Genomic DNA, 14,105 nt, shown 5'->3' on the forward strand with positions numbered 1-14,105 from the left:
TGGTTTACCAAGGACACTATAGCCCTGAACTGTAAAACTCTGCTCGCCGCAGGTGGAGCCTGGCAACCGTCCCTGCAATGATAAAAAACTACAGCTTGGAGTGTTTCTGCATGTGTTCTGTTTTTTGGGGTTTTTTTGGCTGCATTTGGGTCTTCGTTGCTGCGTGTGGGCTTTCTCTAGTTGCAGCGAGTGGGTCGCTGTGCTGCGCGGGCTTCTCACTGTTGTGGGTTCTCTTGTTGCGGAGCACGGGCTCTAGGCGCATGGGCTTCAGTAGTTGTGGCGCACGGGCTTAGTTGCTCCGCGCAGGTGGGATAGAACCCTGGTCCGGGAAGGGTTCTGTCTGCATTGGCAGGCGGATTCTTAACCACTGCGCCACCAGGGACGTCCGTGCATCAATAACAAACAAAAATTCTGCGACGCAGGAAGGATAGGGAATTTTATTTCTATGAAGTCCACAAACCTCAGGTAACTTGCCTGGTGATTTGAGATGGCAGAGCTGGGGCTCAGTGTGCATTCATTCTAACTGGAGAGACAAGACTGAAACATACACTAAAGCAACACTAAAAACTTTACAATAATGTATGAAAAATATTTCAAAATTTAATATAAAGCTATAGTAATCAAGATAGTGTGGTAATGGCACAGGGATACACATAACAGATCAATGGAATGGAATTGAGAGTCCAGAATAAACCCTTCCGTTTATGGTCGACTAACTTTTGTGCCAAGAGTGCCAAGACTATTCAATGGAGAAAGAAGAGTCTTCATAAGAAATGGTGCTGGTGTAATTCTATATCCACACGGACAAAGAGGAACACAGGGCCCTATCATTCACCACACACAAAGATGAACTCAAAATGGATCAGAGAGCTAAATGTCAGAACCAAAAGTATTAAATTTTTAGAGGAGAACATAGGAGAAAATCTCTGTGATCTTTGGTTAGGCAAAGATTTTTTTAGATATGACAGCAAAAGCGTGACTCGTAAAAGAAACAAATTGATAAACTGGATTTGATCAATATCGAAAACTTTGGGGCTTCAAAAGACACCATTAAGAAAGTAAAAAGACAAGCCACATTCTTGGAGAAACTGTTTACATACCATATACACGTTAAAGGACTTGTCTCCAGACTATATAAAGAAGTCTTTCAACTCAACAAGAAGACAACACAATCTTTTAAACGGGCAAAGGATTTGAATAGTAATTCTGCCAACAAAGATATACATATGGTCAATAAGTACATGAAAAGATGTTCAACATCATTAGTCATTAGAAAAAAGCAAATCAAAACCACAATGGGATACCACTTCCCACCCACTTAGAATGGTTATAATCCAAACAAGTGTTGGCAAGGATGTGGAGAAAATGGGACACTCATTTGTTGCTAGTGGGAATTTAAATGGTGCAGCTGCTTTACAAAGCAGTTTGGTGATTCCTCAAAATGTTAAGCACAGAGTTAGCTGACAACCCAGCAATTCCACAGCTAGGTACCCACCCAAGAGAGATGAAAACATATGTCCACACAAAAACTCGGTCATGAATGTTCACAGCAGCATTACTTATAAAATCCCAAAAGTGCAAACAACCTGAATGTCCATCAACAGAAATGGTTAAATAGAACGTGGTATTATCCATACAATGTAATATTATTTAGAAACAAGATGGAATAAAATACTGATATATGCTTCAAAACGGATGAACCTTAAAAACATTATTACGTTAAGTCAAAGAAGCCAGTCACAAGAGACCAAATATTGCGTGATTCCATGTATATGAATTGGCCAGAGCAGGCAAATCAAGAGACAGAGCTGGGGGAGGGGTAGCTGCTAATGAGTACCAGGTTTCTTTTGGGGTGACGAAAATGTTCTGAACTTAGATTATGATGATGTCTACACAACCCTGTATGTACACTAAAACCACGGATCCATGCACTTTAACAGAGTGGACTTAACAGTATATAAATTTGCGATATTGTGATTTATAAGAAATATATATATGGTCATTCAGGTGACCAAAATGTATTTTTCAGATATATCTGGTCTTTGCCCGTGGTTCCTGGATCACAGCTCCCAAAACCCTTGGAATTTCCCAAGCGATTAGAGCAATGTGAGTGTTCTCTGTCATAACATGTGGTCTCTAGTCCTCAGTTCCTGAAACCACTTCACAGCCATAAAGGTGAAGTGGGTGTCTCGTTATTCATAACAAGCCCCTTTCCACCTCGACTGGGTTTATGCTAATGAAGTGACTTTTGAAAAGCCCCTGGGGGGTGGGGGGACTTGCTGCCTGAGGAACAAGGTAGAAAACTAGATGGATGGAACTTTCAGTCCCGCCCCCCGATTTCCGGGGAGGGGAGAGGGGCAGCGGCAGTGTTCAGTCATGCGTACGTAGCAAAGCCGCCACAAAACCCAGAAGGAGGGGGTTCGGAGAGCTTCCAGGATGGGCAACCAGACGCTTCCACAACCAGTGTGCCAGGCCCCAAGCTCCAGGAAGACAGAACCTCCTTTGTTCAGGAACTCGTCCTATGTGTTTCTCCATCTGGCTGTTGATTCGTATCCTTCAATGTCCTTTTAAAATAAATCGGTAATCCAGTGAGTAAACGGGCTTCCTGAGTTCTGTGAGCTGTTTTAGGACGTTAATTGAATCTAAGGAGGGGGTCGTGGGAAGCTCTGATTTATAGCCAGTTGGTAACAACCTGAGCTTTCGACGGGCATCTGAAGTGCAGGGCAGCCTTGGGGGACTGAGCCCTTTACCTGTGGGATCTGATGCTGTCCCTGGGTAGTTAGTGTCAGGATTGAGCTGAATCCTTGGACATCCTACTGGTGTCCAAGAACTGCTGTGGGCAAGCCTCTCCCCCAACACACACACACACATTGGAACTGGGTCCGGGAACCCATTTAAAATTATACATAAATAAAGCTATTTTTTTAATGGGCAAAAAGCCTGAATAGACAATCCACCAAGAAAGATATAAATGATTAATAAACACATAAAAAGATCTTCAACATCGTTCGTCGTTAGGGAAATGCAAATTTATATTGCTGTGAATACCTAACTTCACACCTACAAGGATAACTATAATCAAAACGACAGACACCATGAGGATGTGGACAAACCAGAACACTCACAGGATGCCAGTGGAGGTGCAAAATGCTACTGCCACTTTGGGAAACAGTTTGGCAGTTTCTAGGAAGTTAAACATAAATTTACCACTGGAACCAGCCGTTCCAGTCAGGGACATCTATCTAGCAGAAATGAAAAGTTATGTCCACACGATGATCTCTGTGTGACCCTTCTGAGTTCTCAGCACTATGCATAATAGCCAAAAAGGAAAAACAGCCCCAATGTCCATCTGCTGATGAATAAATAAACAAAATGTGGTATATCTATACAATGGAATATTATTTAGCAATAAAAAAACAAGCTACTAATACATGCTTCATCATGGATGAACCTCAAAAAACATTATGAAAGTGAAAGAAGTCAGCTGCAAAACCACACACTGTATGATTCTGTTTACATGAAATGTCCAGAAAAGGCAAATCTAGAGAAACAGAAAGTAGATCAGCACTTGACTGGACCTGGGGGTGGGAACGGGAGTGACTGCAAACAGGCACAAGAGTTCTTTCTGAGGTGAAGCAAACAGTCTAAAACTGGGTGGTGATGGTTGCATAACTAAATCGACGAAAAATCACTTCATTGTACACTTTTAAAAACACTAATCAATGTGGTCTTGATGATAAGCGGAAAAGGGAAATCCAAGAAGTCATGGGCCACGGGCATGGTCCTGAAGGGGCACACTGCACTCAGTTGATTTATAATTTTCCCTAAATAAATGATACTTTGAAAATATCAACAATTTTATGCATCAATGTAATCCTCCCTTCATTTCTTTGCAGTTAAACACACACACACACACGCTCTTCCACATTAAGCAGTCACAGAGTAGGTCCTGAACACCTACTGGGTGCCTCGCTTGGTTCTGGGCACCTGGCATTTAGAGAAGCAGACACCAGGTCATGGTCCTCCATGGGTCACTGCTGAACACAACAGACACCTAAAAGGGCCCAAACCATGGAAAACTACCTCCTGACTGACCTAACCTCATTCTGACTTTTCTGTGTCATGTACAAAGAAATCTGCTGAAAACTAGAAATGATTGAGGCTATGTGTAGCTGGCAGTATGAGATCTGTATTAGAGTTATAACTGAAGGTGAATTATGATTGATAAATTTCCTTTCTCAAGATGGGAGGATAGCTGAATACAATTAAACTAAGTAGACCAGACAATACGAAGTAGCTCAACAGATGATCTCTAAACTAAAAGACAGGTGAGAGAAATAAATAACTTGTTTCTTGAGGAGTGGGTTACAATTATTCAGAATGAAAAGAGTGGCCACAGAAAGGCAAAACAAAAGGGCTTTGTCAGGGGTCCACATCATCAGCTACTATTCATTAGGATTTTTTGTTCTGTTTTGTTTTTTAATTTATTTTTGGCTGGGTTGGGCCTTCGTTGCTGCACGTGGGCTTTCTCTAGTTGCGGTGAGCGGGGTCTATTCTTCGTTGCAGTGTGCGGGCTTCTCATTGCAGTGGCTTTTCTTGTTGCAGAGCATGGGCTCTAGGCACGTGGGACTCAGTAGTTGTGGCACGTGGGCTCAGTAGTTGTGGCTCATGGGCTCTAGAGCACAGGCTTAGTAGTTGTGGCACACGGGCTTAGTTGCTCCGTGGCATGTGGGATCTTCCCGGACCAGGGCTCAAACCCATGTCCCCTGCATTGGCAGGCAGATTCTTAACCACTGCGCCACCAGGGAAGTCCCTGTTCATTAGATTTTCACAGTGGGGATCTCATTCAGCAGATGAGCTATAAAACCTACATCCTACAGGACGAAACAAGCAAATTTAACTCGGAATTTTCTCACTTTGTAAGTTCAACCCCATAGGATAACTTGGATGGAGTTAAAGCCGTCAATATGTCTAAGTGGTTTTGCCTACAAGGACTACTAGCTTTACTGGAAAATTTTTCAAGTGTTAGCAAAGGTAGATCTAAAAGTTATCCAGAGAAAGAGTGGATATAAAATATCCTCAGTCCTCTAATTTAGGGGCAGCTATTCATAATACCAAGAATTGGTGAAAATGGCAGATTGGAATTTTACAATTTACTCACATCTAAATTTCAACAGCTACATCAAAAACATTCCAGATTGCAACTCAAAATTACCTGCCCTCTCACAAAGCTCAAGCTTGCTCATCCCTGGACTGAAGACATGACCTGTGTGCAGGTGTACCCAGAAGGAAAAACATGTCTGCCAACAGAATGTGCACCTGAACACCTTCCAACCTGCAGAAGAACCCACACAGCACAGCTAAATAAAGTCACACCAGGGCTGACAAGCTAAATTCTGTGCAGAAAACATTCACATTGTTAGCGGTTTTAGCCAGCAGTGACTTTGCTGCTGCAGTGCACAACCTACACAAACTTTAAAATATTCTAAGTCAAAACAGATAGAAAGCATTCACAATTGACATTCTTGCACTGTTTAAGGAGTGCCTCAAACTTAACTTTACTGAGTATATGTGTGTGTGTTGCAACTTCTTTCTATAAGCTTTGAATCAATAATGCAAGTAGCTCTTCAGGCCAAAATGGAGCAACAGGGACCAGATTCACCCTCCTGCATGAAAACAACCAAAAAATGGACAAAATAAATGAAACAACAGATTTCAAGGCACTGACCAACAAGTAACAAAGAACAGTGACCCCTGAGAGAGGGACACAAACGGGCTGAGCCCTATACCTGCCCTCCCTCACTGCCTTGAGTTTCCAGGCTGCGGCCTGGCAAGGGGAACCGAGGCAGAGCCTGGGGGATTCCCTGAGTTCATAACACGTTGCTGAGCATGTTGGGGGCTCACAGGACAGAGCCCTGGAGAAAAGACAGTGGCCTAGAGGGAGAAACAGGATGATCCACACACATACAGCTGAGTGCTGACCAGCATACATGTGTAAAGAAAGTACCCAAGGGCAGGAAAAGAGCCACACGGAAGGATTAGAAACAGTGGTGCCTGGTGCTCAGACATGGCTGGGAATACTGTCTGACCCTGCCACCAAACCTGGAAAACCTCATGACTCATGACGCAGAGGGCAGAGTACACAGATCTTGCTTCAGGAGTAGGGAATTATTAGCCCTAGACCAAGCCCTATTCTGGTCTCACCTAACAAATCTTAAAAGCATGATCCAAAGGCTCAAACTTTTTCCAAGTAACTTATCTGTGACCCAGAACAAAGTTCAAGCATGTTTATAGGAATCTAAAAATATCCAGCACCCCATATGGTAAAATTCACAATATCTGACCAGCAAAGAAGCAGAAAAATATGATGCACAGTGAAGAGAACAACCTATCAAAGCTGGCCCCAAACTGACACAGATGTAAGAATTAGCAGAGAAGGACATTTAGAAAGTTATTTTGTCTGTATTCTATATGTTTGGAATGCTACACAGAGATATGGAAGATCTTTTAAATCCAAATCAAACGTTATAAGTTGAAATCTACAATGTCTGAGATTAAAAAAAAAAAAGTAATGGATGTAATCAACAGCAGATTAGACACTGCAGAAGAAAAGGTTAGTGAACTTGAAGGCACAGCAATAGAAACTATCTGAAAATAAAGAAAAGAGATTTAAAAAAATGAACAGAGCATCAGTGGTATAACCTCAAGAAGCTTAAATGATGTATAATTGGAGTCCCAGTAAGAGAGAAGAGAGGGGAAACAGAAAAAAATATTTGAAGATATAATGGCTGAAAATGTCCCAAGTTTGAGGAAAACTATAAACCCATAGATCCAAGAATTTCAATAACCCCAAACACACAAAAACATGGAGACAATTATACCAAAGAACATCATGGGCAAATTGCTCGAAGCCACTGATAAAGAGAAAACTAAAAGGACCCAAAGACCAAAGATATTACATTCTGAGGAACAGAGATGGGATGACGGCAAATTTCTCATTAGAAACAAACAATTAGGAAGACAGCAGAGCAACATCTTTAAAGTACTGAAAGAAGAAACTACCAACTTAGAATTCCGTATGTGGTAGAAATATCTTTCAAATATGAGGGTGAAATAAAGACATACAAAAGGTCAAAATTTTTATCACCAGTAGGTTTGTCCTATAAGAAATGTTAAAGGAATTCCCTCAGGAAGAAAACCAAAATATAAAACCAGATGGAAATATGAATCTACACAAAAGGATGAAGTGCACTGGAAATGGTAACTCTGTGGGCAAACAGTAAGTTTTTGCGATTGTTACTGAAACTGCTTTAAAAGATGACTGACTGTTTAAGCAGAAATAGTAATAATATAATATGGTTTACAGCATATATCAAGGTAAACTGTAGGACAACAAGAGCACAAAAGCAGAGAGGAGAGGGATGGAAGTGTATATTGTAAGATTCTTACATGTACAGTGGTATGGTACCACCTGATGACAGACTGTACAATTTGAAGATGCACATTCTAAATCATAAAGCAAAAAACAAAGTTACAGCTAATAAGTCAACAAAGGAAATAACATGAAATCATAGAAAAATCTTACTAAACCAAAAAGGAGAAGTAAATAAAACAAATAAAAAACAAAAAGCAAGATGATAGACTTTAATCTAATTATATCAACAGTCACATTAAAAGTAAATAGACTAAATACTCTCATGAAAAGGCAGAGATTGTCAGACTGAATAACAAAAAAACCCCAATTATAGACTGTCTAAAGAAACTCACTTTAATACAAAGACACAAATAGATTAAAAGTAAAAAGGTGAAATAAGATATACAATGCTAACACTAATCCAAAGAAAGCTAAGATTGCTACACTAATATCAGACAAAATAGATTTCAGAATGGAGAATGTTACCAGGGATATAAAAGGTGATTTCATAATGACAAAGGAGTCATTTAATCAAGACAACATACAATTCATAAATGTATATGCACATAAGAGTTTCACAGTACATGAAACAAAAACTTATAGAAGTGCAAAGAGAAAAGACAAATCTACAATTATATTCAGAGGTTTCAATACCATCTCACAAAAACTGTTAGAACATTAAAAATATTATAGGACATGAAAAAAATTGTTAAGGATACAGAAGATATGCACCAAACTATCAACCAACTTGACTTAACTGACACTTACAGAACACTTCATCCAACAGCAGAATACACATTTTCCAAGACTAACCATATTTTGAGTCATAAAAGAAGTCATCTCATAGGAAAAATAGTATGGAGGTTCCTCAAAAAAATTAAAAATACCATATGATCTGGCAACCCTACTTCTGGACATTTATCAAAAAGAATTGAAATCAACATCTCAAAGAGATATTTAGCACGTCCATGTTCACTGCAGCACTATGCACAATGGCCAAGATGTAGAAACAACCTAAATGTCCATTTCAAATGAATGGATAGAGAAAATGTGGTATATTCAAATAATGAATACCATTCAGCCCTTAAAAAGAAGGAAATTTCGCAATATGCAACAACATGGAGGGGTATTGAGGACATTATGCTAAGCAAAATACGCAAGATAACGAAAGACGAGTACTGCATGATTCCATTTATACGAGGTATATAAAATGGTCAAATTCACAAAACAAAGACTGGAATGCTAACTACCAGGGGCTGTGGAGCAGAGGAAATGGAGAGTTATTCATCAGCAGAGACCTGCTGTACAACACTGTACCTACAGTCAACAATAACTGATTGTACACCTATGATTTGTTAAGAGGACAGATCTCATGTCAAGCATTCTTAGTACAATAAAATTTTCAAATTAAATTAAATTAAATTTTAGAAAAAGAAAAAAGTGTCAGTAAACTTCAAAGGATTCAAGTCACACCAAGTATGTTCTTGGACCACAGTGGAATTAAACTAGAAAGCAGTAACAAAGATCTCTAGAAAATCCCCAAATATTTGGAAACTAAATAACACACTTCTGAATAATAAATGCATCAAAGAAAAAATCAATTGGAAAATTCTAAAGCATTTTGAACTGAAAAAATAAAAAACAAAACATAACATGCACTAAAGAAGAAATGTACAGCACTTCGTGCCTACATTAGAAAACATGAAAGGCCTCCACCCAGCGACCTCAGAATCCACCTTCAGTCACAAGAAACAAAAGAACCAGTGAACCCAACGTGAGAAGAAAAAGGGAAATAAAGAAGATGAGAGTGAAAATTATTGACACAGTAAATAGAAAAGCAATAGAGAAAAATCAATGAAACTTAGAAAGACATCACATGTACACAGATCAGAGACTTAATATTGTTAAGATGGCAATATTCCTCAAATTAATCTATAGATTCAATACAATCCCTATCAGAATTCCAGCTGACTGCAGAAATTGACAAGCTGATCCTAAAATTCCTATGGAAATTCAAGGAACCCAGAATAGCAAAAACGATGTTGAAAAAGAACAAAGTTGGGGGGCTCTCACTTCCAGGTTTCAAAACTTACTATAAAGCTACAGTAATCAATACAGTATGGTACTGATTTAAGGACAGACATACTGATCAATGGAACAGAACTGGGAATCCAGGAAAAAAACCTCACATTTACAGTGGACTGGTTTTCAGCAAAGGTGCCAAGACAACTAAATGGGGGGAAAGAATGGTCTTTTCAACAAATGGTGCTTGGACAGCTTAATACTTACAGGCAAAAGAATGAAGTTGGAACCTTACCCCACACCATATATAAAAATTAACTTGAAATGGAATGGAGATCTAAATGTAAAAGCTAAAACTATGACTTATAGGGAAAAAACAGGGGTAGGAAATAGGAGAATAACTTTGAAAATCATGTATCCAATAAGGGACTGGTATTAAAATATACAAAGAACTATTACAACTTAATAATCAAAAGACAACAACCCAATTTAAAAATGGGCAAAGGATCTGACAGACATTTCTCCAAAGAAGATATACAAATAGCCAAAGAAGCACATGAAAAGAACTCAACATCATTAGTTATCAAGAAAATGCAAATCAAAACTACAAAGAGGTATTACTTCACATCCACTTAGAATGGTTACAATTTAGAAAGCAGATTAACTGTTGGTGATGATGCAGAGAACCTGAAACCCTCATACACTGCCGGTGGGAATGTAAAATGCAGCAGCCACTTTGGAAAACAATTTAGCAGTTAATCAAATGGTTAGAGAGTTACCATATGACCCAGAAATTCCACCACTAGGTATATACCCAAGAGAAATGAAAATATGTCCATACAAAAACTTGAACATGAATGTTCATAAAAGCATTATTTATAACAGCCAAAAAGCCAAATTGTACACTTTAAATACTTGTAGTTTGTTATACCCCAATAATGTTAAAAAATAAATAAAAAGAAAGAAAAATGATAGGCAAAAACCCCTGTAATAGCCAATGAATTAATGTATCCTTCTATTTCATTTCTAAAGGACATCGACAAAGAATGGAAAGAAATTACAACACAGGAAATGGCCACTTATCCCTAGGAATCAAAAGCTGGAAAAAGGGATCTTGGATCAACTCAGATGAAACCAGAAAAAAATATCAATTCGACGTGAGCCCAGGCATCTCAGGTAGGCTCTGCCTAGAGAACTCGCTCTTCACAGAGCTTTTTTGGAAGGAGAGTCTTCAGGGAGATGAAAGGCTGAGAAGACATGAATCTTCAGGTGTTCTAGGCAGAAATTTCTATTCTTAAAGGAATGGTGAGTGTGGTGGGCAGGGACTGAAAGGAGCCAGGCACTGGACGCCCCGAGTCACAGGGTCAACCTAAGCAAGAACCTCACGTCTCTTCTTCCAGAGCCTAGAACAGTTCCTGATACACAACAGATGCTCAAAAAACAGCTACCCAACGGAAATGATAAACACTACTGATATTTAACTGCTACACGTGTTACCACATTAGCTAACCTTACCATGATCAGGACACTAACAAGATTACAGGAGAGGGCTTCCCTGGTGGTGCAGTGGTTGAGAATCTGCCAATGCAGGGGACATGGGTTCGAGCCCTGGTCTGGGAAGATCCCACACGCCGCAGAGCAACTGGGCCCGTGAGCCACAACTACTGAGCCTGCGCGTCTGGAGCCTGTGCTCCGCAACAAGAGAGGCCACGATAATGAGAGGCCCACGCACCGCGATGAAGAGTGGCCCTCACTTGCCGCAACTAGAGAAAGCCCTCGCACAGAAACGAAGACCCAACACAGCCAAAAATAAATAAATAAATAAATATAAATAAATAAATAAATAAAAGATTATAGGAGAGGCACCTGACTCTGGTTCATGAGACTCACTCATTCCAGAGATGGGTCCTGGTGGCTGTAGCTCCTAACTCCACGGCTGGTTTTAACGCACAGGGTGTAGGGCCACTAGGCTGTCACAGAGGTAGGAAAGGAGCTGCACTTCCTGAGTAACCAAATTCTGAAGGGGGGTTTGTGTGTGAGAGAGAATGGAAAACCTGGGACAAGAACTTGGCTACTTAATTGAACTCAGTCTGGATTATTAGATCAAAGACTGGGACACAATACAACATAAACAAAAACTTCATCAAATTAGGAGGCAATATACACCACAGCAATAAGATACCACCTCATCCTTCTTTGGGCACAATCAGGAAGTGTTGTAGCCTCAACCTGGGAATTTAATTTCAGCAATTCCAACCTGAAAGATCACTCAAGGTTTCTTCCATTAAGCCTTTCCTGTTCTCTCTCATCAATAGTGACCTCCGGCTCCCCATCCCTGACAGCCCATGGCATCACGCTTTTCATCATTTTACGGCCAATTTAGGACTTTGTTTTGAAGTCTCATGTTTTAGTTCCACAAGCCCCCCATGGGAAGCTGTATAGCCCAGTGGTTAAGAACACAGGCTCCGGGGCTTCCCTGGTGGCGCAGTGGTTGAGAATCTGCCTGCCAATGCAGGGGACACGGGTTCGAGCCCTGGTCTGGGAAGATCCCACATGCCGCGGAGCAACTAGGCCCGTGAGCCACAACTACTGAGCCTGCGCGTCTGGAGCCTGTGCTCCACAGCAAGAGAGGCCGCAATAGTGAGAGTCCTGCGCATCGCGATGAAGAGTGGCCCCCGCTTGCCGCAACTAGAGAAAGCCCTCGCACAGAAACGAAGACCCAACACAGCCAAAAATAAATAATAAATAAAATTTTTTAAAAAAACAAACAAAAAAAAAACACAGGCTCCGGAGGCAGACAGTGGGGTTTAAGACCTACTGCCACCACTTGCTAGCTGTGTACCCTTAGGCCAGTTGATTATCCTCTCTGTACCCGAGTTTCCTCATTGGTAATACGGGTATAATAACGGGTTGTGGTGAAACTGATAACCCACGTGGTAGCCACTCAAGGACTGGCAGTATCTGCCACACCTCTGCTAAATGTCTCTAAGACACACAACTCAGTGTGGCTTAACAGGAATTCCTCATCTTCTCCTGCGGTCACACGTCAATCTTTCCTCAATGACAGCACCACTGCATATCCGGGTGTCCAAGTCACAACGCTGGGAGTCACCTGGACTCCTCCCTTGATGTTTCCTTCCACATCCACTCCACCAGCAAGACCTGACTGTTCTTCCTCCAAATTACACAGCCAAGTCTGTGTACTGCCACCAACTCACTCCCCTCTGTCTGAACCTCTGTCGCCTCTCACGATCTATTTATTCCTGGCCTCCCCTCGGACCACTATCCCTTTCATTTCCCACAGAGCTGCTCTGTGGAAAGAGTTAGCTCTTTAAATGTCAGGATGATCGTGTCACTCCACTATTTACTTCCCACTGTCTGGAGGACAACACCCAGGGAGTGGTGAAGCCACAGACAAAAGGAAACTGGGTCCCTGGATGTCTTTGATCTGGGTATCACCAGTCCCATACTTATATTTAGCGGCTCTGTGTTCCATGGCCCTGGGTTCACCTCCATACTGTAATGTACGGGAGAATCAAACTTCCATCCGGTTTGAGCCAATGTGGTTTGAAGTCCCTCTGTTACAGAAGCTTAACCTATGCCCTGTAATATGGCACAAGGGAGTGGGGCGCCACTGTGACAGAACATAAGTGATACTGGCTCGTGGTCAGGCAGTGGGTGGTGAGGAAACATGCTGCAGAGTAGAAAGCTCGTCACTCCTGCTATGCTGTGCAAAACATTTGAGAAAAACGTTGCCTGCATTAACTCAGAAGGCACACCCCGTGCTTATGGAGCCCGTAGGTCCAGAATAGGCAGACAAACAATTAAGAAGCTCGGTATGGTGGCAGATCCTTGCTGCTCTTAGAAGGAAATAAACGAGATGAAGTGAGAAACAGCAATTCGCAGGCAGAGGTGTTAGACAAGAGCGCAGCTCAGAGGCCCTGCCCTCCTGCTCCAATCCCACAGGACTTCTTCCAGTTCCCTAAAAGCCTACGCGCTTCCTACCCACACTGTTTCCCCTTCAAGCCTCACACAGACTCACCCACCCCAGCTTGATTAGGCCCTGGACCCCCCCTTACTGATCACCTCTTACCCTGCTCTCACAGCAAAGGACTGGCGTGTCTACTCACCCGGCACCCATACCACACCCAGCCCAGCGCCTGCACGTGGAGGCGTGACTTAGGAACAGCGGCGTGCAGAACGCGGGACACCCCCCTGACCTAGACATCGAGACCTTGCAGGGAGCCCCGCGCACATCTGAGGGACCCTACGTCTCCACTGCTCCTGAGCGCCCGGGTTCGCATCTCTGCGCAGGCGCGGCCTGAGGGGCGGCCCCGCCCACTACGCTCCGCCCCAGCAAGTGAGCGTGCCCCGCTCCCGCCGGGCCTCCTCCCAGGCAGGGCGCCAGGAAACTCGAGGCCCAGTGGGGGCCCGCTGAGAGCCGCCGCCTTCCCGTTCCTAAGTCCCAGGCCCCGGGGGACTCACCGCGTCCCCCAGAACCTGCAGCTCCTCTGGCCTCCGCCGTCGCCACCGGCCCAGCGCCAGGGGGTCCATACGGGCCCAGGCCCGAGTCCGCCCAACCTCTCATCCCCACAGGCTGCAAGGTGCCGCTGCCGGCCCACGCCGCCGCGACCACGCCCTCTTCGCCCACGTGTCCCAAGGGAGCCAA

The 14,105-nt window shown here is 42.5% G+C and overlaps 1 protein-coding gene across 3 annotated transcripts in view; it reads right to left on the reverse strand.

Moving 5' to 3' along the window:
• Positions 1–14,098, reverse strand: part of LOC309635766 (uncharacterized protein C10orf143) — a 39,082-nt gene extending 24,984 nt beyond the window's left edge. The window contains exon 1 of one of the 3 annotated variants that reach the window (XM_082407400.1): positions 13,922–14,098. In XM_082407400.1, the coding sequence (XP_082263526.1) occupies positions 13,922–13,990 (69 nt within the window). In that variant the 5' untranslated portion in view covers positions 13,991–14,098. The remainder of the gene's footprint in view (positions 1–13,921) is intronic. The other 2 variants (XM_082407401.1, XM_082407402.1) reach the window with 2 other exon arrangements.
• Between the last annotated feature and the right edge of the window lie 7 nt (positions 14,099–14,105).

The sequence above is a fragment of the Balaenoptera borealis genome (genome assembly GCF_965194805.1).
Source record: "Balaenoptera borealis genome assembly, chromosome: 10".
Lineage (NCBI taxonomy): Eukaryota > Metazoa > Chordata > Mammalia > Artiodactyla > Balaenopteridae > Balaenoptera > Balaenoptera borealis.